At 43.2% G+C, this 27,383-nt stretch overlaps 4 protein-coding genes and 1 long non-coding RNA gene across 5 annotated transcripts; 3 read left to right on the top strand and 2 right to left on the bottom strand.

Annotated features, from left to right (window-relative positions):
• The first annotated feature begins 4,649 nt into the window (after positions 1-4,649).
• col10a1a (collagen, type X, alpha 1a) lies at positions 4,650-9,182 on the top strand. Its single transcript, XM_088401401.1, has 3 exons — positions 4,650-4,797; positions 4,999-5,138; positions 6,670-9,182. The coding sequence occupies exons 2-3, from the start codon at positions 5,015-5,017 to the stop codon at positions 8,502-8,504; spliced, it is 1,959 nt and encodes a 652-aa protein (XP_088257527.1). The 5' UTR covers positions 4,650-4,797; positions 4,999-5,014; the 3' UTR covers positions 8,505-9,182.
• A 2,145-nt stretch (positions 9,183-11,327) lies between these two features.
• Positions 11,328-14,302, bottom strand: marcksb (myristoylated alanine-rich protein kinase C substrate b). Its single transcript, XM_088400133.1, has 2 exons — positions 13,903-14,302; positions 11,328-12,770 (listed from the first exon to the last, which is right to left on the bottom strand). The coding sequence occupies exons 1-2, from the start codon at positions 14,002-14,004 to the stop codon at positions 12,201-12,203; spliced, it is 672 nt and encodes a 223-aa protein (XP_088256259.1). The 5' UTR covers positions 14,005-14,302; the 3' UTR covers positions 11,328-12,200.
• Positions 14,303-16,309: 2,007 nt separating this feature from the next.
• Positions 16,310-24,750, top strand: LOC148385118 (tyrosine-protein kinase fyna-like). The gene is made up of 12 exons (XM_088400132.1): positions 16,310-16,554; positions 18,961-19,223; positions 20,263-20,359; positions 20,554-20,652; positions 20,795-20,898; positions 21,113-21,262; positions 21,347-21,511; positions 21,587-21,766; positions 22,322-22,398; positions 22,514-22,667; positions 22,755-22,886; positions 23,498-24,750. The coding sequence occupies exons 2-12, from the start codon at positions 18,971-18,973 to the stop codon at positions 23,704-23,706; spliced, it is 1,620 nt and encodes a 539-aa protein (XP_088256258.1). The 5' UTR covers positions 16,310-16,554; positions 18,961-18,970; the 3' UTR covers positions 23,707-24,750.
• On the bottom strand, positions 23,383-27,356 carry LOC148385116 (uncharacterized). The gene is made up of 3 exons (XR_015863350.1): positions 26,823-27,356; positions 26,247-26,354; positions 23,383-23,790 (listed from the first exon to the last, which is right to left on the bottom strand). It is a non-coding gene; the product is annotated as an uncharacterized LOC148385116 (long non-coding RNA).
• LOC148385117 (E3 ubiquitin ligase TRAF3IP2-like) lies at positions 25,372-27,160 on the top strand. Its single transcript, XM_088400134.1, has 7 exons — positions 25,372-25,586; positions 25,648-25,779; positions 25,886-26,034; positions 26,231-26,379; positions 26,567-26,671; positions 26,774-26,848; positions 26,929-27,160. Exons 1-7 carry the CDS (start codon positions 25,573-25,575, stop codon positions 27,085-27,087), a joined length of 783 nt encoding a protein of 260 aa, XP_088256260.1. The 5' UTR covers positions 25,372-25,572; the 3' UTR covers positions 27,088-27,160.
• Positions 27,357-27,383: the final 27 nt, after the last annotated feature.

The raw sequence follows: 27,383 nt of genomic DNA, 5'->3' as shown, positions 1-27,383 counted from the left end.
AACTTTCCACAATATGGTTTCCAAAAAACTAGGAATTTGTGAGTCAGTAGCCAATTTCCATTCGGAATTCACTTAACCTTTAAATCATACTAGTTACAAAGGCGGTACATTCATTTTAAAAAAAAAAAAGACATTTTATTCTGATTCTATGAAACTTGAGACAAAACTAGAAAACTTGGAAGACTTTTGTAAACCAGCTCGACTTGCTTGAAGTGCACGTCATCTTAGAAGAGAAACCTCTTTTGAAAAAAAAAAAATCACCTCTATTTTAATCAGATTTGGACTTTTTCTATTCTTGAAGAGAGAAAAACACGAGGATCAAAAGCCGAGAGTTCCTTTTCATCCATCCCTCAGAGTGTGACCTCCCACACATCACCACCTAGCTCCACCACCGCCATTTTTAAGTCCCTTATAACACTTCCGGCTCCATTCGGGTCAGCGCTTATGTCCAGGAGCCTGTAATTTCCCCCGGGCCCCCGTCAAGTGTGCCATTCATAAAGTCTAAAGTAGCTTTTAGCGGTCCGCGGAGTTTATTGAAACATTAAATTTGTGACGACGCGTGTATCTTTAGCCGTATCCCGGCTCACGTGATTAGGTTTGGTCGGTCGGCTCGCTTACATCAACCGACAATTATACGCGCCTCCTGGGTGTGGGTTGAGCCTCGGTCAGCACGGCGACAAGAAACCAGAAACATCCATTCCTGTGCACTGGAGCGCACCAAAACAGGCACGAAAGGCGAGAGAGCCTTTCCTCTTCTGAAGCTGTTATCTTTCCAAAGTGCTTGATATCGCCGCCGCACACGGTGCTAGCTGCTTGCTACCACCCAAGTTGCTTTTTGGACACCCTGCTTTCTTTTGTGTATTGTCGTATGATTACGAGAAATAAAATGAAGATATATAAGTTGTATTAGCTTGCTTATTGTGTTTCGCTTCAGGTGTGTCAGTCGTCGCCAATCAGCTATGAAATGTTCACTTTAAAATGTTACCCAAAACAGTTTAGCTACGTTCACAAGGCACTATTTATATATTTTTTGTGAATCTCGTTCATATTGCAAAATTAAATAAATTTTTTATTGCGAAAGCACAGGGTCAAGTGACACATCAGGCGAATCAAACGAATCAGACGCATCGTTCATTACTTAGTTTGTTAGTTCGTTCATTAATTTGTTTGTTCGTTCATTCAATTCATTATTTAGTTCGTTCGACTCTAAAGTGAAAGTAATGAAATAAGTGCTACTGTATGTTTCGCCGCAAAGCGTACCGCATGATGTCATGCGGCGCTGTAGGTTCTGACGTGTCTCCTTATTGGCCGATGTCACATAGCATGTAGCTGGACGCTGTAACGGAAACTGTAGCACCGGCCCTGGTCTTCGCTTTGAACCTGGTCCCTTGTGGTTCTTTACAATAGAGCCAACAGACCACATCAGTCGCGTTGCGGTGCGGTAATGACCTGCGCGCTGAGCCTTGCGCTGAACACTCACTACACTCGCTCTCTTTTTTTAAAGGAGCCACCTTGTTTGCTCGGAAAAATAAATGCGGCAGACGGTAAAAACAAGGTTGGACATTTAATTCTAGTCATCCAAAGTTGACTCGGGTTCCACATCTTAGTATAAAAGTCCCTTTAGAGACGGCGCAGGCAGATGCGGATTGTTGTTGTTTTTCCAGCTTAAAAAACTGTTTGGAGGCCTAAATGCGGACGACTTCCATCGCCATGTTTGAATGCATAAATAAACACGCGGGGAGGATTTTATAACATTTTTCGAATCCTCGCTCCACCCTTTGCTGCTCTGTCATTTCAACTATTCTAAAATAGTACATATCAAATTTGGTGGCACAAGGGAAACGTGGTTAATTGCTGTTTGAGTCAAACAAGTTCAGCTTGCTGGCTAAAAAACTGCATTTTGCCAAGAACTCAACATGGGCGATTCTTTCAGTAAGTTAACAAAAGAACTTAATCGATTTTGAATGGCGGTTTTTTTTCTATCTTTTATTTTTCTATTTTGTTTCATATCATTAGTAGCAGTTTAATTTATTTTATACTTCGTGTGACTTCGAAATATTTTTTTATATTTAGACTTTATTTGGAATAAAGATTTTGAGTTGCTCCTTCTACATTTTCTGTCCGCTTTGGGGTCCAACCAGTCGCTTAATAATTACCTTATCAATCGTTAGCTAAGCTAGCAAGTTAGCCAGACATTCACAGACTGGTTGTTCCAGATCTCGCCGACGCCACGTGACACACGTCAGCAAGGTAGCACTTTGACAAAATTAAAGATAATGTGCCCTCATTTACGTAAACAAAACTGCTGCTGAATCTTTAATTAAGCCGCTGAAGAAAGATGGCTGTCATGTAAATACACACCATGTCAGAATTCATGAGAACGAGTGAGGAGGTCGGGTGGGGGAGTTGGGTGGGGGGGTATATGCACTCTAAATAGATTAGCCATCTCGAGGAAAAAAGTCTACACGCATCATTTATGGTCGCTTGTGTGTTTTAGAACATGTGATTATTTGGGTGTGGGCATTTCCTATGCGGCGGAGCTCCAAAATGGAGAAATTACAGCTGGACTGTGTCAAAGCACAGCGAGGCCAAGGTGGAGGACGAGGGAAGATAATACGACGGGAGGGAGGAAACACAACACTGCAAACCACCAGAAATGCGACTGTAATTGTAGGCGTTTCCCCTCCCTCTAGTGTTCAGCTTTCAGTGCCGCCATGAACCCCGAAAATAGTCAAAAAAAATAATTCGACTCACCGTCTTTGTGAACTGTCGACCGGCAACCTAACTGGAGAAGACCCAAAATGAATAAACTCTTCGTTAGGGGTCCTTTTCCAGTCATATTAAAAATAATTGTGTAAAAATGCCTATTTTGTGAGTTTTTATGTTAAAAAAAGCCTTACTGTAAATACCATTTGTAAAAATAAATGTAATAAAGTCTTTTTAGTATGGTCAATGTGTGACTGAATTTTTTATTTATTTTACAGGGTCTATGTTTAAAACAGTTTGAAAGTGTTCTTTTTAGCAGGGTCTTGTTTTTCATGTTAAGTAAAACTCGTTTAACAAAAATATAATTTTTTGGGATCCCTGATTTTGCAGGGTCTCTGTGTAAAAGAGACTTGTTTTGAAGGGGTCGGTGTAAAACTGTCTTTTAGGGATCTCTGCGAAAGTTACCTATTTTGTGTTATATTTGCTTTAAAGTGTCTTTCCATAGTTTTGTTTCTGGTATCTTATTTTTCAGGATATCTGTGGGAGAGAATTATTTGATAGGGTCTGTGTCTGCAAGAAATTTTGTTTGCCAGGTCTGTGTCTATTTTGAGGGGTCTCTGTGTTAAGTATATACTAGGTCATAGAGGTTTCTGAATTTGTGCAATCACTTATTTTGCTAATTTCATATTATGTGCACTCTCAACTCATGCTGGAAATCATAATTTGGATGTTTCCTCTCCCTCTGCTATTTTTGCTGCCACCTGGCGTTGAACTGGGTTACCACACCAAGGAGTCACCAAACAGTACCAAGTGTCTAGATTTATTTAACTGGCCCTTTACACACATTTTAACAACAATAAAGCTGTAGACGTGTGAATCAGTGGAGCATATTAAAAATCAGTGTTTACTATCATATTATGATTAAAAACATCTCCTGTTTGTCTGACAAGCTCCGGTGAGTCCAGACAGTCGGAGAGATTCATCATGTACATGTTGCAGACACTGTGCACACACTCGATGTGGGCTTTGTGGACAAATAAACGAGCCAATACCAATTTGGACCTGTCTTTTTTTTTTTTTTTTAAATAGATTAGGGGCAAGTATTTTGAGACGTTGGCATATTTATATAGTGGGGTTGCTGTAAACATGAACTCCAGGATATGAAATAGATTTAAAGTAAGTGTAAAAACAAATGGAAAAGAAAATGTATCAATAAAAATCTGAATATGCTTCAATTAAATTAATTAACAATAAAGTAATAATTAAAGGTCTTAGAAGGTAAGAAAATGTAGTGTAAAAACACATTAAAAATAAAAAAGTGTCATGACTTATGCCCCCATCTCAGAAATTTTGATGTAGAAAAATACTAAATTCCTTCGCCACAACCACCACTCTCTTTCTACTGAATAAAATGAAATTTAAATAAACTAAATTAAAGGGGGTAAAAGCAAAGGAACCCTCCCAAAAACATTATTATTGTGATTTCCACTGCAGATTTGTGTAATATTCCCAGCAAATAAAATAATGGCTTGGTAAATATAATAACACGAAACACATAAATTAGATCAGGTTTAAATAAATTCTATTAAAGTTCAAAAGAAACAAAAACAAAAACAAACAAGCCTTTTTGTCATGACTATAAATACGTCAAATTTAATTTAAGTCTTACCAAGAATGACAACTACAAGAAAACTACCATAACTTTTCTTCTGTGGCTCTCTGCTCTTTTTGTGCATTGTTGTCTTGTTCAAAAGAAGACTTTCTATAAAAAAAAGTGATAATCATCATGTGTGTCTTTTTCAAGACTCGGAGGCACCCTGATGTGACATGCCTGTTTTGGGTCGATCTGCCTGCTAATTACAGCTCTGCTTTTTTTTGGGAGAAAGGGAGGTACTTGCATGGTGGGGACTTTTTTTTTTGTTGTTGTAATGATGCTTATGGGCAGCTATGGTATAAATACTCGGAACCTTGACAGGGGAAAGGCAGCATATCCTCAGTTGTGCTCCAAGCCAAAGGATATACAGAGAAGCACCGGGAGCTTGCTGGTGCTGTGGAGATTGTTTTGTGATTTCTCCCCAAAATTTGGTGTCGGTAAGTGTCTTTATTTGTTTGTCTATTTGTTTTATGGATGCACTCAGCATCCGTGGGCTGTTTCTCACTTCCAAGGAAGATTGCTTAACTTGCAGCATCATGCAAGGTGGAACTTATTGGTTGAAGTTTTAGCAGCCATGATAGAAGTTTGTATGCGGGATTTATGTTTCTCTCTTCTTAAAGCCAATTGTTCTCTTGCAGGATTTGATCGAGAAAGATGGACATCCGTGTCGCCTGTATCGTCGTCCTTATGGCTGCCCTGGTCGCCGGCCACGGCAAGGGCTACGTTGTCAAGAAGGTGGTGAAGGCCGCTCCCCAGTATGAGCCTTACAAGGGCCAGGGTGAGAAAATAAGATCAAAATGGCCAATTGTTGAATGAATTTTTGTAGTCTGTTTTAGGGGCAAAAAAAAAAAATCATAATCCTAGTTTTGATTGTCCTGATAGAGATGAATACAAAATAGGTTATGGCACATTTTTGAAAGGCGCATTAAGGAAGTCACGTTAAGAAACATCTTGAGGTTTTTTGAGCCTTTAGGAAAATCTTACATTATTTTGGAACTGCTAATCTTCGCAAAAATATATACAGATATAATACTTACTTTAACTCTGTTTTTTATATTCAGAAAAAACAAAAAATTTAACAAAATACTGATAATGCTTTAATAATCTCATTTTAGGGGTAGAATTGAATGACTAAGTATGAAGTCGGTTTTGGCAGAGGTGGCAAGAAGTTAAAGGCAAAAATATATATATTTTTCCAAAATATAACGTTTTTTTTCCCAAGAAGGTGAGATTAAAATGCATAATTCAACTCGAGGAGGGATATTCAAAGAAATCTTGATGGAAATCATATTGTTTAGTGACTGCTATTCTGCACAAAGATACAGATTGGTTTGGGTTTATTTATTTTAAACCCAGAGAGGCATACTAAAGTAAATCTTGATTTTTATTTTGCATCTGCATGATGGCTTTGTGCGGGATACATGCATAATTCCAGACATATTAAGTTTCACAGAAGGCAAGATGATGTTTTGCCTTGCCTTGCAGACAGCAGCACTCCAGCTGCTATTTTGGCACTGGCAAATTAGAGCCCAGCCAGCAGCGGCAATGTGGTTTGTTTGTTTGGGTGTGCCACAGAGGGAGGCGGGCATATGTGCCAGGCTTTATTCAGAGATTTACCGGAACCACATAAAAAGAGCAGAAAGTTACAAGTGCAAATAGAGCAACCAAAAAAAAGCCACCCTTTTGATGCACTCCTTTGAGATTTTCTTTAAAAAAAAAAAAAGGTGAGGATATTGCCAGTAAAAGAAGGCCCAAAAATACACCCAAAAAAATCAAAACAAACACATCTGATGATCGAGGAAGGAAATCATTTTTTTAACTTTTTAATAATGTTCAATATTTTTCCACCTTTCCCCATACATATATATGTATTATAAATACGTATATCTGTTGAGAAATTCTTTTACTATGCCAACCTGGCAGTAGACAAAAACAAAAGGCAGCAACAACCAATAGCAAGTACAAAAACATCCAACTGCACAGTTGATATATAGTAAACAAATTTTTGTCTGCTTTATTTAATTTACAAATAAATTTTAGCAAATATATAAGCATATAATTCATTTATTTTTAATAATTTATTTATTTTTGTGCGACAGAGACAAACCCTGTAAAATAGGAACTTATCAAATAAAAATAGGGAATGCCAGTAAAATATTGCCAGTGACTCGTATTCTTTAGTATTCCTGCAGCCATGTTTGTAGTCCAGATTTTCAAAACTCCAAACTCACATTGTGAACTTCAGTTTGATTGCATTTTGCCTCCTTTTTTTCTCCACTGACAATGTTTTTTTGGGTAACTTTTTACAGTGGTGGCAGGGGAGCCTGGTATTCCAGGTGAGCCTGGCCCCATGGGCCCCCCAGGGCCCCCTGGTCCCGCAGGTAAGAGCGGCGTTGGTCACCCCGGACCCCACGGACCTCCCGGACCTCCTGGATCCCCTGGTCGTTCCATCACTGGCAAATCCGGAACCCCCGGCGGCCCTGGCAAACCCGGTATCCCTGGATCCCCCGGTGAGAAGGGACACACTGGCGCCCCCGGAGCTCAAGGACCCAGAGGTGCTCCCGGTTCTCCCGGAAACCCCGGACCCGCCGGCCTCTCTGCTACTGGCAAGCCCGGACCATCTGGTCTTCCTGGAGCAATGGGACCAAGAGGAGAGCCTGGTCTGAAAGGACATCCCGGTGTTCCTGGCCTGCCAGGTCCCAAGGGAGAGAGAGGTATGGGAATTCAAGGACCCCAGGGTGCCACAGGGCACACTGGACCAATGGGACCAGTTGGAGCTCCAGGTCAGCCCGGAGTTGGCAAGCCAGGAAAGTCAGGTATGCCCGGTGAACCAGGAAAGTCAGGTAGCCCAGGTAGAGATGGTTCCCCTGGTCCCATGGGACCTCAGGGACCCAAGGGACACACCGGTGCCCCCGGTGTTGGCATTGCTGGCAAACCCGGTGATAACGGTGCCCCAGGTCTGCCTGGCCCAATGGGCCCCAAAGGACACCAGGGAGCTGCCGGAGCCCCCGGAGCCCCAGGAACCCCAGGTTACGGAAAGCCAGGTGCTAATGGTGAGAAGGGAGAGAGAGGATTTACTGGCAGCCCAGGTGCCACTGGTCCCAAGGGTGAGCAAGGTCCTACTGGATACACTGGTGCCACTGGCGCCACTGGAGCTACTGGTCCTATGGGCCCAGCTGGCGTAAGAGGTTTCCCAGGTGAGACTGGCGCTACCGGCCCCAAGGGTGACACCGGTGCCGCTGGATCTCCAGGACCCAAGGGCAACAAGGGAGATGTGGGACCCCAAGGTTTCCAAGGCAAGCAGGGTTACCCCGGCCCAGCTGGTCCCGCTGGAGCCAGAGGAGCCACTGGAGCCACCGGTGAGAAGGGTCACGTTGGTGCCCCCGGTACCCCAGGAGCCCCAGGTATTCCCGGCCCCGCTGGACCCAAAGGTCTCCCCGGCCGCGCTGGTGAGCCCGGTGCCTCTGGCTCCGATGGAGCTCCTGGTGCTCGTGGACCTTCTGGACCTCAAGGTCCCGCTGGTACTCCTGGCCACAAGGGTCATCCAGGTCTCCCTGGAGCTCCCGGCCCTGCTGGCATGACCGCTAAAGGTGTCCCCGGACCTCAAGGTCCCCCCGGTCTGCCTGGCGAGAGTGGTTCTGATGGAGCACCCGGTCCCGCCGGCCCTCCCGGCCTTCCCGGCCCTCCCGGTGAGGTGGTCTTTGAGAAAGGAATGGGAATGGGAATGACCGAGGTTATGGTCAAGGCTCCCATGTCCGCTTTCACAGCAGCTCTGACCACTCCCTACCCTGCCTCCGGCAGCCCCATCAAGTTCGACCACATTGTGTACAATGCCGAGAACCACTATGACCCTGAGTCCGGCATCTTCACATGCCAGATCCCCGGAGTTTACTACTTCTCCTACAGCATCCACGTGAACGGTGCTCACGCCCTGGTCGCCCTCTACAAGAACGACGAGCCTGTCATGTTCTCCTATGACGAGTACAACAAGGGCTTCCTGGACCAGATGTCCGGTAGCGCCGTGCTCCTGCTGAACGAGCAGGACACCGTGTACGTGCAGATCCCCGACGAGGAGGCCAACGGAGTCTTCGCCGCCGAGAACGTGCACTGCTCCTTCTCTGGTTTCCTGGTCGCCTCGACGTGATGAGTCGGTCTTTGAGACGGGAAACCCAACAGCCACCCAACTAAATGTGCTCTCTATTGCTCCAATCAAGAGTTAACCCTACTGCTGACTCTTGCCTTTGAGGAATAGAAGCATGTCGACTTGAAAACTACAACAACAAATAGGTGCTTCGAAGAAGGAAAAATCTAATTTATGTAAACAGGAGATCAGGGATGGGGAGAGCAATTTACAACAAGACCTACAAGATGCTTTCCAGAATGAAGACAGCATGTGAACCCGAGGTGTTAAATCTGTGTTGTGCCCTGTTTTTTTTCTCTCTCTTTTCTTTTCCACTCTTTTCCAAAGACTTCAACTGGTTATTCTGACTTTACCGTTTGTCTGTTTTTTTTCCTTTGTTTTTTTTTGTACAACCTTGTCTTTTGTTTTGATTCCTTGTCCTGGTACCCAGTAATCTTATTAAAAGAAAAAAAGTACATCAATACTTCCTGTGCAACACATTGTAACTGTTGTCTTTGTATATGACTTGAATATTGTGAGATGGCAAAATGGTCAAATTGACCATGATGAATAAAGAAAGATAATCGGAATATTGTCAAATAAGCGACACTCTCTGAGCAGCAAATGCCATTTTTTATCCCTGGAAATGCATTATGTCATGAAAAGCATTATTTGACTCAAATAAAAAGGTCTTAACAAGAACATTCTCTCCTGGGATCACTTTTTAAATGAGCCACGTGGTTTTCAGTTGGGAAAATACACCATATTGTATAGAGAACTTCAATATAGTACTTAAATATAACGGATGGTAGATTTTGAGAAATACATAAAAACATCATAAATACAAAGAAAATTTGTTAGAATCGATATACATTTATATTCGAACATGCATTGCAGGAATAAATACATTATCAATGGCAACTAAAAACCAAAACATTTTAAATAACTGAAAATAAATAAATACAATTATTAGTTTGAATAATCTACCCTACTTGGCCATAAAGTTCCTGTTCACACCCCTAAAATTTTAAGCCCTGTGTCTTATTTAGAATGGTGAGGTGACCATAAAAAATTATAAAATCGAGCCTGTGGGATTCTTAAAAATAGGGAGCATGTGGTACAGGTGCTGTTTCAAATACACCCACCCCCCCCTCTAATCTAAAAATGAGGAAAGTATCTGGTATAGACTGGAAGGTCATTGTGGTCGGTGCAGGCAGACAGACAAGACAGGACCAGACAGGGTTTGGCATTTTGGTTGATTCCACAAGCCGCACGCCTAAATTATCAACTACTATAACTCCCTGGAATGCATCATGCCTGCTTTTGATAGTTTATGATCATTTTCCACTTGTTTGGAACATGATTGGCAGTCTAGCAAGGTTGGTCACTTACCAAAAGCGTTAGCAGCAGGCCACTTCCTGTTTAATGGTGGGTGACAGGACCAATCGATATCTGATTCTTGGTCGGGGAAACACAGAAATATAATTTGTAATGCAAGCAAAAAACACAAATGTACCTAATGTTTTGTTCTTCCATCTTTTCCTCCAGTTAAATTTGCTTCCCATTGCAAGGAAACCAATTTCATTTCCTAATGACCTGACGTTGTGAAGTTTGCTGCCGCCCTCTTGTGGTGGGGGTCTGAAATGTCAAGTCAAATTTATTTATATACATAGCCCTTAATCACAGAAACATGGGTGTGTAGCTGTGGGTGGGTATAAACACGTCGGGTAGGTTTCCTGCAATTTTCAAAAACACATTTTTCAGTGGCCGTGTTTATTTGTATTTATTCATTTCACAAATACGATCCTGACATGACAGTGGTGAGAGCATCTGCAACCTCAGACACATAAAAAAAATGTTTGCGCACAAACGCTGTAATTTATGACACCCCCAAACTATAGGTTGCGTCTCTAAGTGCGTCAAATATTGCGGAATGCGTCTGCATATTTGTGTTACTCTCACTGCAGGGAAAATGTCAACACGTATAATCATACTTGGTGCAATACACATACAAACCATCAAAGGAAATGTGGTCCAATGCCCCTGAGGTCATACAAACGTCAAACGTAAAATTTACAGTTTTATAGATGTATTAAAAGTCATGACGATCATTAAACTGATTATCATTATAATGTACCTCAGTGCCAATCAGTGTCAATGGTACTTTCCACTTCTATATATTTGATAGTTTATATATTTGAAGTGCAGCTAATATGAGTACTTGGCAGTTGGGGAACAAAATTATTTTTTTTAAAAAGTATAAAGATGTAATTCTCATAATTGCTCAAATTAGTATTAAGCGATTTAGCTAAACAATACATGCTAGCATGTCACGCAGTAGCTGCTATGCTAACTGGTCAGGTACAAACTTCTAAAAAGAAAGCAAAAATTCAACAAACAATGTTTTTTTCTGATTATATGAGAAAGAAGGTTGGTTGTTTTGGTCCGAGGAATATTCAATTACGGCTATTTTTTTGTTTTAATATGAAAAACTGAAAAGAGGGCTTACGGTAGGTCAGGCTGTGGTCATCGGAGCAATTAGCTGGATGACGTCATCACTCCGCGCACGTTTTCTCTTTCGGATATTTTCTTAAATATTTTAGTAAGTGGGTTGAGTTTGTCGAAATTACTTTAGAAAACTCCTACAATTCATAATAAATATGCAGAAATGTTTAAACAAGTTTTTTCTTGCCAAAGGAAAAAGTAATTTTCTCCATTTTACCAAAAGGGGGCACTGCAGGGCAAAGAACCCATTTTAAGTTTGTCATTAGCACGTTTGAATCAGAGTTGACAATTTAAATAAATGATTGGATTTAAGAGACTTTCACAAAATAAAATGAACCAGAGTGCCAATTCACACTTTCCTTTATTCTTCAGTGCTCACAGAAAGTCACCACCCAAATACCATGTTGTAGCCAATGTTACATTCAATCTTTATGTACAAAAGAAGAAAAAAGATGTCCTATCTAAAATGTACTAGTCTATAGATGAAGTGTTATATAATCATCACAGCTTGATCATTTTTTTGTTGGTTTTTCTGTTTTGCTTTTGCTTAAAACATCTCCCAGTTTTATTTCGTCTTACAAATGGTGGAGAAAAAAAAATAACAAGAAAACAGTCATTTACAATGGGTTAAAAATGTCATTTAGGTACATTTCAGTCATAAAACCAGCAATATCAAAGTCTATACAACGTGCATTACTACAGTTTGGAAATGACGGACTCTAAAACGGCAGAGGAAGTGATAAGCACCTATGTTATTGTAAGATTTGTTTGGTTGCTAAATCTAGTTCCGCCAAGACGGGAACGCTTGTGGTCCACGAGAGTTGTAAACGACGACATTTTGTTTTAAGACTTGTGTGAGGGCTTTTTTTTTCCCTTTAGTTGTTTGATTCGCTGCACAGTACACGCACAACTTTAGCTGCTACATCCAATTAGCCCAGCACCAAATACTTGAATTAAATAGGTCAGCATGATGTCGAAAAAAAAAAGAAAAAACATTCGAGCTCACAGTTGCACGTTCACCCACGAATGCAAGCACAGGGCCGGGGAAGCTCGTTCCAGAACCTACATTGCAGTCATTGTGGATGAGATGTGTAAAAATGAAGTAAACAGACAAAAAAATAAAGAAAAACTAAATCCCTGGTTTCAGACAAATCCTCGCATTCTTTCAGCTGGGCTTCATGGGCCTCCTTCATTCCGGCGTGTTCTTCAGTAGAATTATTCAGCAGGGGCAGGGGTGACGGGGGCCTCTGGACTGGCAGCTGCGGCGACCTCGGGTTCGGCTGGTGAAGAAGCCTCAGCTGGTTTTTCCTCCTTTGCCACTTCATCAGCTTTGGGCTCCTCGGGCACGGCCACTTCCTTGACCTCTTCCTTGGCCGGCGCCTTTTCTCCTTCGGCCTTCTCCTCCTCCACCGCCGCCGCCGCTCCTTCTTCCTGGGCTGGTGCCTTCTCCCCTTCTGCCTTCTCTTCTTCTGCCTTCTCCTCCTCTTCGGACTCCTTCTTGGTCTTCTTGAAGGAGAACCCGCTCAGCTTGAAGGACGGCTTCTTGAAGGAGAAGCGCTTCTTCTTCTGCTTGCTGTCTTCGGTCGTTTCCTCAGGCTTGGCAGCGGCCTCGCCGTTTGTGGCGGCGGCGGCGGCCTCTGGCTCCTTCTCAGCTTCCTCCGCCTTGTCACCATCCTCCTTTGGCGCCTCCTCGGTGGGGGTGCTGCCGTTGGCCTGGACCTCAGCCTTGTTAGCCTCCTCTGTTGCTGGTGAGGCATCACCGTTGGTTTTGGCGTGGCCGTTCTCCTGAGACAGGAAAGCGTGAGAGTTCAAATGGCTGACCAAAGAAATAGTACGAGCATTATAGACAGGCAGCAATATTGATATCAATGTGGTGTTACGAAAATGAACCAATATTGGCATTATAATGACTTTGGAATGGCATCAATGCCTAATATTTATATCCAGAACAGATTGATACAATGCTCAAAAATAAAATATTTAAAAACGTATTTTAATTAGTGAAGTGATCATTTAGTCTGAACAAATTCAGTAATGTGCTGCAACTAATTATTTATACAAAAAAGGTGGTGCGGGGCTCACATAATCACCTCAAGGTCAGAAAGTTTCATTGGAATTGAACATGACATGGCCTCCACCTTTATAATGCCAAGTATTGCTATCGTCAGCGCGCATCGCATACCGCTTGCAAATTAAATTCAAACGCTATTGCTTTCGACCAATAGGAAAAAAGCGAGAAAAGGCGCAGCACATCTGTTGCTAGGAGAGTGACGACAGATCGCCGAGTCTAGACCATTTTCACTCGCAGTACCTTCTCAGCGCCACTAGGAGGAGATGGCGGGCGTTTAACGTGGTGGGGGCCCGTCGAAACGTCTTTTTTTTTAAGATTTCGCCTCATCATTTTAATCATCATGAGAATTATTTTTAAAAATGGTGGTAAAATCTACCTTCTGGTGCCTTGTGTGATAGTATTAAATATTATTTAGGGTATTTTGGGAGGGTGTGGGGGACAAAACATGGCTCTCCTCCTTGAATCTGGCAACAAAGGCGTGGCGTGGATGTAAAAATGGCTAAACGACCAGAGAAGACCCCACGTTAAGAATTTTAGCACAAAGAAAATGCTCCTGGTTCATAAAACACGAGGCAATCGTGGGATGTGATCAATTAAAATCAATTAAGATGTTTCATGGTTTCATTTGAAAAAAAAAGCGTATTGTCTCAATAATTGATTGTCGGCGGATATAGTATTTTAAACACGAGTGGCGTTCAAATTCCTGAGGAAAACGTGGAAAAAAATAGGCAACGTGGTCGCCACTTTCTCCTGGATACTGGCGAGCCCAACATAGAAGCACCCCATTAACGCAACACATTGCCCACGCCGCAATTAATACTTTAAATAATTTACATTGAATATTACCTGGCCATTAGTCTTGGCCGCTGCCGTAGCAGCCGCAGCCTCGCCGGGCTTCTCCACCGCGGCTTCCTCCTTTCCGGCGTTTTTGGAGATTTGTGCTCCCATGCTCGTTCAACAAAGGGAACCCGAGCGATGAAATGAATGAACAAAGACCGCGAGCGCTCTTATTCTCCCTCACCAAACAATCAAATCACGGCAGCTTCCTACTTCGAGCAATGCAATAAAGGGCACCCGAATAGCCGCGTGGAGGTTTTTAGCCGGTAAAACGTGTTTGAAATACGGGAGAACAATCGCAAACGCAAATCTCGTTTTTTTTTCCCTCTCTCTCTTTTTTTTTGTAGGTCGAGTGGAGTTTGGGAAGAGGAGAAATTGGCCCCGCCGCGAATGAGATGCGCCAGAGTACAACGCCCAAGTCGACAGCTGAATGGGCGTCCGGGAGCTGACGTCACAGCTGGCCAATCACGAAGCGGGCAGCCGACTGCGCGAGTGGGGGGGCCATCTTGGAGCGGGCCAGCGAGGACAATAGGAGGGACAACAACATGGCTACACAAACTTCATAGTGACTTGAGTTCTTGTCTGGACGCTTTTTCGAGAGTTTGCATTTTGCACAGTTTCTTTGTTTGCATTCGTATAGTCAGGCACACAACACAGTCCAGGCCTAATGTGTTATACTACTACTGTCTCCTACTATTACTCCTCACTGATTTATTTGAATGAAAAGCACAAGAGCTTCAGTATACATTCCAGAATTAAACATTTGCTGCCCTTATATGAAATTTCAAATAATTCTTACACAACATACCAAACCGTACAGTTGTTGTATAAATGATAGTTCTCCTGAAACAAAATATTACGTAAATGTGATTCCTAAATATTATTTTAAAAATGTGCCTAAAATTGTATTATTTCTCTTGTCCTTTGCTCTTAATGTCCAACATACATTATTATAATACAACAGATTTTTATCAGCCCTTTTATTGTGATTTTGTTGTGTCCTTAAAATTGTTTAAGCATCTTCTATTAGACATATTTAAAATAGAAGTAAATATGCCCTGGAAATGTCTCTTGTCTTTTTTGGTCATTGAACTGGATTAATCAAATTACATCTTGTTTATTCCCTATTTTTTAAAAAACATAAAAATAGTTAAATCTTACAAAATACTTGTGCCTACATCCTCATGCAAATTAGGAATGACTCATCTAAATGGAATTGACTATTAGATCATATATTCTTAGAGAGGTATTTGTGGTTAGGAAAGCAATTTCTTATCCTGGGCCATTTCAGTTCTTCTAAAGTCGGACACTAATGATAAAAGTATAACATATGCCCACCACTTGCATAATAGCATCTTATCTGCTTGTTGCAGCTGGAGCTTCCCAGTGACCCACATCTAATGAGTTCACCCTGCTGCCTGACCCAGCCAACCCGCAGCACTCGGACTCCGCCGGCAGCAGCTACCATCACTACGTGACCCACATCTCCATGGAAACAAGTCCAAAATGGCACCCAGCTCACAGAGGAGCGAGAGTGAGTACACGCAGACAAACGGCACGGGATTAGGCTGACTTTTCTGCACCCGCCCTCCCGCACCACTCTGCAGGCGAACTAGGCCACACTTTATTGTTGTCCTATCATGATGACATGCAAAGCTGCCATTTTCACGCCACGCTGCCATATGAATATGTAAACTCTGAGAGGAGGGTGGGGGACAAGCTAGTCGAGATGGGGATGTTAGACACCTCGATTGCTGATTCACATCGTCATGAATTCTGTGTGCGTGCATGCAAGATGAGTCAGGCAGGCTACCTCCTTCAAAAAAACCTGTGTCGTGAGTTACCCATAAGTGTATCCCACATTGCATCTTGAAAAGTGCTGAGCAACTATGCTCATTAAAAAACAAATCAAATATGGTTCATTGTGCAGACACAGGAAATGCTTTTCCATTTTTGGCTAAATAAATAAATAAATAAATAAAGAAAGAAACCAGAGCAGCCCATTTGCCAACTTTGCCCTGGATTCTGTCACCTCAAACCAGGGTAGAGGAGGGGAAGAGGAAAAAACAGAAGGTGGAATATGCTCCCTATTGTAGCCCTTGATAGGCCACATTAACTGTCAATCAAATTTTCATTCCGCAAAGTTGGATTGTGTGAAGCAACCAGAGACGGAGCGGTTCTTTTTAAAATAAAAGTGATTTTACTTACGCAACGTATTCTCAGCGTCTAAAATGATCTTATTTGTATTCATTCTCGTTTAATATTTTATAAAACCTTCTAAAAGTACTGATAATATTTTATGTATCGAAACTGGCAACTTTTAACCACAATATATAGCTTTTTTGTATTGCCCTGTCTTTACTCTGAAGGCACATACCGGAAGTAGTATTTGTTATTAATGCTGTCTTGACGCTCTCTCCCCGCCTTCGTCACGGGCGTATGTACGCACGGCAGATCCTGGGGCTCCCGAGTCGGCTGTGACGGGAACCGCTATTCTCTCTCCCTCTTTTTCTGTATCTCGTTTCTGCCTGTTACACTGCCTCTGGGATAAAGGAGGAAAATCCCAGGGACGAAGCCGAATAGTCACTGGCTGGAAACTCCGATGGATTAGTTTTAAATCCCCCCTCTCCACACCACCACCACCACCCCACCTCCTCTCCGGTAGGCACGTTTGGTTTATTTTTCTACTCACGAGTTGCATTTCAATTGCTTGCACCGCCGTCAGCTTTTTTGTTTTTCAAATGGGATAGCGCAGAATATAGTCTCTGTTAATTCGAGGTGATGATGTTTTTGCAGTGGGATTCAGTGGATGGGGGGGCTCTTGTGTTGCAGCAGCTGGGATGGGGATGCACTGCAGTCAGAGCCGCGTTGACCGCACAAACAGCACACAAGGCCCCCGCCAGACAGCCTCCTGTTGATTTAGCTGCAAATAATTGCCCCCGATGGCCAATCAAATCTGATTCCTAATCGGGTTATGTGTGTCAAGTGTGTGCAAGGGCGGTCCGTCCATCTTTAACTGGAATCAAAACAGTGATGAGAAGGAGGAGGAGGAGGATGACCGGATAGACAGAGCGACGTGCATGCAGTCACAAACATAGCAGAGTAGCAGGAGTGGAAAAAGTAGAAGTAGAAGTCCAGCTATTAAAAGGGTGTGTACTGATTCCAATACTTTATATAAGTAGAAAAAAAAAAAAGAGTACAGACTCCATCCATCCATCCATCCATCCATCCGTCCGTCCGTCCGTCCGTCCGTCCATCCATCCATCCATCCATCCATCCATCCATCCATCCATCCATCCATCCATATTTTCATCTTCAAGCCAAAGCCCTGTCTAATGGAAAAGTGGTGCATTTCTGCCCCCTAGTGGTATCTATAGGCAATTCCATGCATTCATTCATGTATTAAAATAATTCTGTTTTTTTCTTATGAATCACAATACTCCAAATTATTTTTTCTCATTAAAATACACATTGACTCAACACTATATTTTAATGTTGGTCGTTATGGTGATATTATGGGCTGGCGATGGCCCGCCATCCACAGATTCTGCACTGACTTTGTTAAGAAGGCCCGTTGGGTTCCATCCTACACATCCACTTTGTGCGAGGCTCAGCTGTGAATTTCTTTTTTATAATAAGCTCTTTTCATGGTCATCACTTTGCAAGAGCAACACTGGCCGGCATTGTCCGGCTAATCTTGTAGCCCGGTGAACTGCAGCCATTGTCTTCTTGTTAATACACTGAATGAAGTCGCTTGTCTGACACAAGCAAATATTGTAACTATTCGGTTGGGGCGGTGTCGCCATAATGGAGGAGATTGTGGAGTCCGGTCAACACGCAGCCCGAGAAGTGACGGTTGCATTTTGATTTTGCATTGCGGAATTGAATAAGGTCACATGTGACGTCAGTGGGGGGGACCTCAGTCATGTGAGTGCAAAGGGACCCCTACGCTTCAAACTGACGTTTGCAAAATGACTTATGATGACGCAGTTTACAAAGATCACAATACAACACACCAGTGTTTTTGTTTCTCAATTCAAGGTATGGGATACTCGTGAAGTACGCCGATACCAGCTACCGATACTTAAAGTTGAATAGGTCTTGAAATTTCCATGACTGCTGCACCACTTGAAAAAATAGTTTCAATTTACTACAGTACAACAGAAAGACAAGATGTAAGACATGGCAATGCTTTTAAACATGAAACACTTCTGGAAACCGCTGCCAGGGACCAATGGAAGAAAAACTTTTTTTTTTTGATGCTGCGGCAATGTTAAAGAGATTAGTCTCAGTGGCCTCCTCCGCCGAGCTGAACGACGTGCCCGCGGACAGTTACACATCAACGACGCCATAAAACGGAGGATTTATGAATTACGACAATGGCGGCCATGCAAAAGTGTAAAAGTAATGAGATTCGCAGTGGCATTCTGCACAATTCCACGCTATTAGCAACATTTCTATGCCTTTTTTTTTTTTTTTTTTTACACAGGATTCGACACTATGTGACCCTGACATGACTCACCGTTTAATTTACGATATTGACCCTGCCGCTTTACTATAAATGGACTTGTATCTCGTTACGGCTCCCGGCACTGAATGTGCGCTCATGCCTAAATTACTGCTTTTTTGTTTCAGTGAATTAATTTCCAGTTTAGAACGGTAAACGTCTTAGCGTTGAAAATCACAGCGCATTTTATTACTTTTCTTGCATAGTCTGCCATCCTTGGGCAAGAAAAAAAAATGTTTCACCCCACAAAAATGCAAATGGGTGAAAAAGCAGAATGATGAGGGTGAGAGAGAGAGTCAAGACATTTGCAGGAATTCAGTGTCACCACATTTTGTTCTACTGTGTAATTAGTTGTGCCGCGTAAAGTCTGGTGTTTAATTTCAACCTAATTGAAAGATTGTTCCGACGACCGGCTCGGAGCCTCCGAGGAAGCCGATGAAATAATGGAACATTGAATCATAATTTCCCCACTGGTGTTGGCAGCTATTCTTTCACTTTGCCCCCCCCCCATCCCCCCATCCTTTTGCTCATTCCTAATTTTGTGTGTGTGTCCTCCTCAGAAGCCAGAGAATGGGCTGCGTCCAATGTAAGGATAAAGACGCAGCAAAACTCACCGAGGGACGAGACGCCGCTCTCTCGCACCACCCGGGTTATCGTTATGGCGCCGACCCGACGCCGCAGCACTACCCGCCCAACTTCGGGGTCACCACCATCCCCAATTACAACAACTTTGGCGGCGGAGGCGCCACGCAGGGGGTCACCGTCTTCGGAGGCGTGCACACGTCCTCGCAGTCGGGCACGCTGCGATCCCGAGGAGGGACGGGTGAGATTTCATCTGAAAAAAAGAAATGACAGCCAGCAGGGTTTTGACAGCTGTTTTAATTTAGCTTCATCTTAAATGAGCGTCTGTGCTCCTCAATTAAAACGCTTGTGAAAATTTATTTTGAGGCACTCCCTGAAAGGCTTGCATAACTTAGTGTTGCTTCTAACGACAACAAAGAATGATGGGAAAACCTCCTCCGAAGACTTTTTCTGGCCTAAAATTAGCATCGGCCCGCTAAGTAATGCACCGGAAACGTGCTGGAAAAATTTGTCTAAAAGCGTTTTTCTGCGTGAAGCCATAAAGCCAAACCGTAAAGTCCAGAAGTCAAACCCAAGTCGGAGTGTCGTCTGCGTAAACCAAAATGGTGGCCTGGCTTTGACTATTTATACCAGCTTCCACCACTTCCTGAAGGCCAGAAGAAGTCCTCCGAGTGTCAAGCACAAAATGTTGACTTTACTAAATGGAACTCAAAATGCCATATGTCAGCAAGTTCTACTTATAGCGGCACATTGCAAAGAACTTTAACCTTTTGCGTGCAGTCTTGCAGAAACTCACAAAATTGATTTCAAAAGTCCCAGTAGCGCCATCTACTGCATCTGGTGGGTCACTGCCCTTAAAACAATTGCAACCAGGTGACCTTCTGTCGGTGTTTCCTTCAAGACCTGCTGATTCAATTACAAAACCAGACTAGATCTATAGCATGGGATAAAAGGAAATAATCATAAAGATCAGAAGCTGCGTGTAGTTTTGTGAAATAAAGCGGCTAGTAAGATCAAAAGTTAAAAAAAAAAAAAATGTGGGAGGCTTTGACATATCAAACAACATATGTTCAGCATATGGAGCGACCTAATAACAAAAACCACAAGAAAAAGCCAAACATGCTAAGGCCAGACTTAGCACCAGGCCTGCGGATCTGGCACCAGTCTGAACCTTGACCACGTCTCTCATCCTCCTCCAAGACTATCCACAAGCCAACATTGACGAGAACCTGCCACACGAGTCCATCTGCAAATGGGTTCCTAATGGGTTTGTCTCGCAGGGGTGACGCTGTTCGTGGCGCTGTACGACTACGAAGCCCGGACGGACGATGACCTCAGCTTCAGAAAAGGGGAGAGGTTCCAGATCCTCAACAGCACGTAAGCTTGAAAACATCTGCGGAATAGCGCTGGAGGGCGGAGCCCCCCCCATCGCATCCAAAGGGACCATTGGCAAAAAAAAAAAAAAATTCTCGAAATGGGTCAGAGTTGAAGGACAAAATGAAACTCCACCGAATGGCTTTGAAGAACGTGTCGACCGGTTCCTAAGACTTCCTGTCTGTCCTTTCCTACAGAGAGGGCGACTGGTGGGAGGCCCGCTCCCTTACCACAGGTGGAACTGGTTACATTCCAAGTAATTACGTCGCCCCGGTGGACTCCATCCAAGCCGAGGAGTGCGTAGAATTTTTTTTCCTCCTCCCCCCCCGCCCATTTTATGCATGGCGTTCACAGTCATTAATATTTCAGTCTCACAACACGTGCAGCGAGAACTGAAAGAAATGTTCAAACGGAGCCATGCTTATTTTATTTCCGCAGCTGGTATTTTGGTAAACTGGGCCGGAAGGACGCCGAGCGGCAGCTGTTGTCCAACAGCAATGCCAGAGGCACGTTCCTCATCCGGGAGAGCGAAACAACCAAAGGTACACATGCCGCCATCTTTTAAAATCATTTGCCTAATAAAGAATTTTTTTTTTTTCTGGAAATACAGAAAATCAATTATCTGGCCTGATGCCAAGCATATTTCAAAAGGGGGGGAGGCAGTGCCCCTGTGGGCCCCCCTCTTAGCACCGTCAGTGCAATTTAACGGCAGCTGGCTTTTAAAGCGATCTTCTCAATGTGTGGTCTCGATTCCAGGCGCTTACTCCCTCTCCATCCAGGACTGGGACGACATCAAGGGTGACCACGTCAAACACTACAAGATCCGCAAATTAGACAGCGGCGGTTACTACATCACCACCAGAGCCCAGTTCGAGACACTCCAACAACTCGTGCATCACTATTCCGGTGAGCTTCCGCCAAGCGTCCACGTTTGGACGAGACCGCATCGAACACGTTCATACCGGCGTGTCTCCTTCGTGTTTCGGACAGCCAGGGCGGCGGGACTGTGTTGCCGGCTGATCGTGCCCTGCCACAAGGGCATGCCCCGTCTGACCGACCTGTCCATCAAAACCAAAGACGTCTGGGAGATCCCCAGGGAGTCGCTGCAGCTCATCAAACGCCTCGGCAATGGGCAGTTCGGCGAGGTCTGGATGGGTAAGCATTAAAAAATAAAAAATTGGTGATAAATAAATCAATAATCTGAGATTGTGATTTTTTTTTTTTTTGCAGGCACGTGGAACGGCACCACCAAGGTGGCGGTGAAGACCCTGAAGCCGGGCACCATGTCACCGGAGTCCTTTTTAGAGGAGGCTCAGATCATGAAGAAGCTGCGTCACGATAAACTGGTGCAGCTCTACGCCGTGGTTTCCGAGGAGCCCATCTACATCGTCACCGAGTACATGAATAAAGGTACGGTCGATGTGACGTACTCGTGCTCGCCCCTCCCCCCCATGTGCATAATTCATCCACGCATGCGAACGGTGTATAAAACGGCGCTCGGGCGAGAGCGATGACAGCAGGCGGTCTTGCCGAGCGTTCTGTCGCTACAGCAAATAAAAAATCTGGGCCAATAAAGTGGAACTTTCGTGGCGCCGATCCCAGCACTGATCTCACGTCGCTTGTTTTGATTCCGGCTTTCTGTTCTGTTGTTTTGGGTCAAAAGGCACGCAAGGCAAACTCGATTTTACGGCAGCTTTTGTCCGAATCGCCGGCTGATTAAAAAAAAAAAAGCAGAAGAACAAAAAAGGAGAATGACTTAAAAAAAACAAATGGGGGGTCATGTGAGGGGATTGGAAGGTTGCCATAATAATTGCACAAAAAATAGATTTCATTTCAAAGCTGCTAAATACAGAAATAGCAGTCACATGATTTGTGACTCCTCCCACAGGACACGACTCAGCCAATCGAATCATTTTCCCAAAAGCGATCGATACAAACAATAGTATGTGTTTTTTTCTGTTTCAGGGAGTTTGCTCGACTTCCTGAAAGACGGAGAAGGACGATGCCTGAAACTTCCGAATCTGGTGGACATGGCGGCTCAGGTCTGGCATCAATGCGAAATATTGAATAAGAATTTTGCAGGCTTATGAATTCCTTCAACTCAAATGCTTATAAAACAGTTTCCATGATTAATAAATAACAGAGTCGACTTCCCAGGTGGCAGCTGGCATGGCGTACATCGAGAGGATGAACTACATCCACCGAGACCTGCGCTCGGCCAACATTCTAGTCGGGGACAGTCTGGTGTGTAAGATCGCCGACTTCGGTCTGGCCCGGCTCATTGAGGACAACGAGTACACGGCCAGACAAGGTACACAAAAGAGTAATTTGCAAACCTTTTAAATTCACTCCCACCTAAAATTGTAATTTCGCCAATTTACTTTCCCATTATTTGCAGGTGCAAAGTTTCCAATTAAGTGGACCGCGCCCGAGGCGGCGCTCTACGGGAAATTCACCATCAAATCCGACGTGTGGTCTTTCGGTATCCTGCTCACGGAGCTCGTGACCAAAGGCCGGGTGCCCTATCCAGGTACGTCTGATGGGGTTTTCTTTTTTTAAATTCATGCGTCATGCATGAGCATTAAAAATCTGCCTTAGCGTCAGACTCTAAAAACAGTACAGCGTGTTGCATAATAAGCGCCAGCGTCATCCATAAAAAATAAAATAAGACATGTTCCTAGTTTGCCTACTCCACTAGTAACACCCGAATCCCCCCTCAAGTTCTCACCCAGTCCTTGTAATCCTCACCAAGTTCTCTTATAGTCCCTCTTGTACTCTACTCGCCAAAGATGGCTGGAAGCTAAACCAAAAATGGGTTCAACCCTCTAAAAATAGACTGTGGACCAATTTCCGTGTTGCCCGTGAGTGAGTTTTTCATGAATTATTAAATGTGGAACTACTTCACTCCTGTGAAGAGATCACACTTTTTTTTTTAGACTTGATCAGCTCCAAACTCCAGATTGTGTCACATCTACTTTGAGTTCCAGTCCAGGATGAGAACATAGAACCATTTATAATGCAATATTTTTGTGTTCCATTAAGATGACCTACATTATACAAGGAACATAAAACAATATCCTGAATACGATTTTTTTTTTTTTTTTTAAATCAGACTGCTAAAATCTTCACTCACTTCTCCAGGCATGAACAATCGCGAGGTGCTGGAGCAGGTGGAACGAGGCTACCGCATGCCGTGCCCCCAAGACTGCCCCACGTCGCTGCACGAGCTCATGGTGCAATGCTGGAAGAAAGACCCCGAGGAGAGGCCTACCTTCGAGTACTTGCAGGCCTTTTTGGAGGACTACTTCACTGCCACCGAGCCTCAATACCAGCCGGGGGATAATCTTTGAGTGGCTTTTCCACAACTGTCCAGCAGAGGGAGCCAGAAATCTTGCTCGCACCCCACTCACTGTTTAAAAGCTGTCTCCTCACCTCTTCCAAGACACACACAAACACACACACACAGAGGAAAGATGACTATCATGAAGGAGATGGGCCTGCCTTGGATGCAAAAAAAAAAAAAAAAAACAGGGAGCTGTGTGACTTGTACAAAGTGTAAATACAAAAATTGCTTGGTTACTTCTTTCTGTTGGTTCCATTCAACATTCTATTTTTTTTTAATATTTTTGGAAAACGGTTCATTCAAGTCTCAATGAAGGATAAAAGATAAATTAATGTTGATAAAAATTTGTTTTTGTCGAATCCCCAGTATAATTGACGCTCAACATTTTCAATGCTCACGCTTGGATGAATTGTTGCAAAAATGTTTTTGAACACGTTAAGACATTTTCTTTGTTTTGTTTTCTACCAGGTTTATTAACATTACTACTCCATGTAGTACTGCTACTACAGCTCTTCCTCATTTTCTCAAGGAACTCTGTACTATAAAACCCATTCTTGCCTTTTTCCTCTTTAGTAAGACTCTGTAAGGATTTCCCAAACTGGATCCATACCTAAACTTCACAATTTACAATTCAATAGGAATTAACAACACGATGTGCCTGCTCGATGATCAATAACCGAACCCCAGAATTATATTTTAGGTCCCTGACGCCAGTTTGGGAAAGCTCGCTGTAAGGGAAATGCCTTCTATTAATTGCCTAGCAAACTCTTCCACCCCTGCACCGACACAAAGTGCAAATGCAAGCAAAAAAAAAAAAAAAAAAAGAGAGAGAGGGAGGAAAAAACTGCCACTCCAAAAATGCCAAACGTGTTCGAGACCAAACATGTTTACATCTTTTCAGATCCTTTTAAGAGTGGGTGCCTGCGGCGCTTGGGAGCGTTCCATGCCAGCCCTTCCTTGTGTGTGTCTCTTTTGTTGCTTTATGTGTTGTTATAATTTATTGTCTGTCTAATTACCTGTAAATGGTTTGAAATTAAAAACAACAAAATAATATCGCTCCCCCTGGTGCGGCTTATTATTGCAAAACGGATACCGAAATGTTATTTTGTTTTCTTCCCCTCTGGGCTCAACGTCAATCACTCAACGCCGACGTAACTGAAGCCACCGCAGCCTATATGCAAATTAGTGAGAGCGTGTCTACCAGCCGCGAGAATAATGACGGATGACTTTTAATTGATAAATGATCAAAGATTTATTACTGTTTTAGTTGTTTGTGTGAGCTGAGATTTTGAAAAGCATACATGCAAGATTTGAGAAACGAACGTTTGGGGAAAAAAAATACTTTTGCTGTTATCATTAGCTTAATTATTATGTATTTCCTTATTAAATGATCCCATACTAAAATAAATATGGCGTAAATGTTTGTTGGATATAAAAACAAAAGACATTTTTATGAATGTTACTGTTTTTCAATTTGTATGTATTAAATAAATGTATTAATTTTGCATTTTAACATTTAATTTACTTAAAAAACACTATTTTTTTAGATTATTTTGCAAACAGGTTCTATGCAGTCATTTTATTTTTTGCTTCAGACAATATTTGACTTTTAGCGCACATAAAAGAGGTCAGGGGGTCACAATTAGATGGCGTGGCGTCGAATTATATTTGCAGTTTTGTCTGCATTGTAGCCTTTCCTGACGATCTGGATTAGCGACACACTTCGAAACCTGGGACGTGGATTTGGGCGTGGAGAATTTGCATAAAGCAGCTACACAGGCACGCGCATGCGCGCCAGGAATGCAACGGATGGCGAGTATGGAATCTGTTTGCGGTGATGTACGAGGTGAACAAAGTTGGGCGCATTTGAGGGATGTCTTCAGACAGGTAAGCAACGTTTGGGAGCAATTTTGTGATTATTAGCGCTGATAAATTTTGCCATTGTCAGATTTCAGGATGGAAACTGTTGGGAGGAGGAAGTGGAACAACTTGAAGCTCCTTTGCCACTCAAATCTGAGGATGAGGGGACTCCAAATTTTTGTCAGCGATGCCAAAGCCTAACGCTGCCCTCCCAAAACTGGTAACGAGACCGCAAAAAAATTAATAAAAATCCATTATGTACTTAAAAAGGAGTGCTTACAAAGTTTTAGCAATATTTGAATGTCGTACTTTTACATTTGTTTCAGGATACAACGTCAAGTGTCGCCAAGCGTCTCGGTGAACGTGCCGCATTTCTCTGTGCCACCCGAGGTCAGCGGCGTGACCTTATCGGCGGCGACCTCCTCCGCAACCTCGAACGTACAACAGAGACGAGGAAGCTTGCCAAATGAGTCGAGTGAGTCGTGTTGTGGTTTGGCACGCGACATCTCTTATTGTGTCACTACAGGATAGCAGTCCCATAACTAGATAAAGTCTCTCTCCATGTTAGTTTATCTTAAACCAGGGGATTGATTGAGACAGAAATAATCAATGCATTTAATGAAAGACGATTGATTTTGAAGCACGTATGTTTTGACTGATTTTGCGCTCAGGAAAAATCTTCATTACCTGCTCCTCGGACTCATCTTGTGAGATGATGGCCTTTGTTGACTTTCTGTCCAAACATGGCTTCCAAGCTGTGGTTGACGGGCCCCTTACAAATATGGACGTCACAACCTGGGAGGACACAATTATGAAAGATGTAAGTAGAAAGTTCCCCAACTGTCCAGCAGGGGGAGACAGATAATCTGCTTGCACCCAGCTTTAAAAATTGGTCTCTTCACCTCGACACGCGCCCACAGACACACAATTATGGATGACAAAAATACACAAGTTCATAAATTATTGAAAAATTAAACATGATTGCCATGTTTTTACATTTGCTGCAGCCATCCACGCCAATCATTGTGGCTATCAGTCCGCGCTACAAGGCCGACATTGAAGGCTGTGCTGTGCACACCCACGGTCTGCACACTAAATACATTTACTCCATGGTAAGACATTAGAAAAAGTCCACACACCCCTGTTCAAATGCATGATTTTTGTCATACACTAGATTGGTGCACTTATTTATCTTTTTTACATTTTTTAAAAAGATGCAGCATGAATTTATCCAACAGGGCAGCTTGAACTTCCGCTTCATACCTGTGCTCTTCCTTAACGCCTCCCAGGTTAGCCAGGTCCTCCTCCACATTATTTTGATTGACAACATAGCTTGCTTAGTCTTTGTCCATGCTTTGTCACGATGCAGAAGGACGTTCCAGGATGGCTTCAGAACACTCGCGTCTACCGCTGGCCGCGGGACACGGACGACCTGTTGTTGCGACTGCTGAGGGAGGAAAGATTTGTTCCTCCTCCGGTGCACGGGGAGCTCACACTCATCATCACACCTGTGGCTGCCCCACCTTAAATCCTACGTCTTATATTTAGGCATATAATAATTTTGCAAAATGATTTATAATCTTTTTATACCTTCAAGAAAAAAAACAAGAATAAAACATTTGCTTTGTCATCTCAGTTTGTTTGACTCTAGTTTTGTCCCACTAGAGGGCGCGCTTTCCTGATAAGTCACTTCACACCCCTCTCCTACACCCCCACTGTTGACCTCCAAAAAAGGTGTGTGAGAGCTGCCGGGCTAAGAATAACCCATCAGGGGGGTAAAGTTACATCTTCGTGTTGTGTGCTGTGTTCAAAATCAACCGGGCC

Source organism: Syngnathus floridae, chromosome 16, assembly GCF_059516105.1.
Source record: "Syngnathus floridae isolate MCC-2025c chromosome 16, RoL_Sflo_1.0, whole genome shotgun sequence".
In the NCBI taxonomy this organism is placed as follows: Eukaryota; Metazoa; Chordata; class Actinopteri; order Syngnathiformes; family Syngnathidae; genus Syngnathus; species Syngnathus floridae.
Note: the sequence above shows the minus strand (reverse complement) of the source record. Positions and strands in the feature narration are given on the sequence as shown.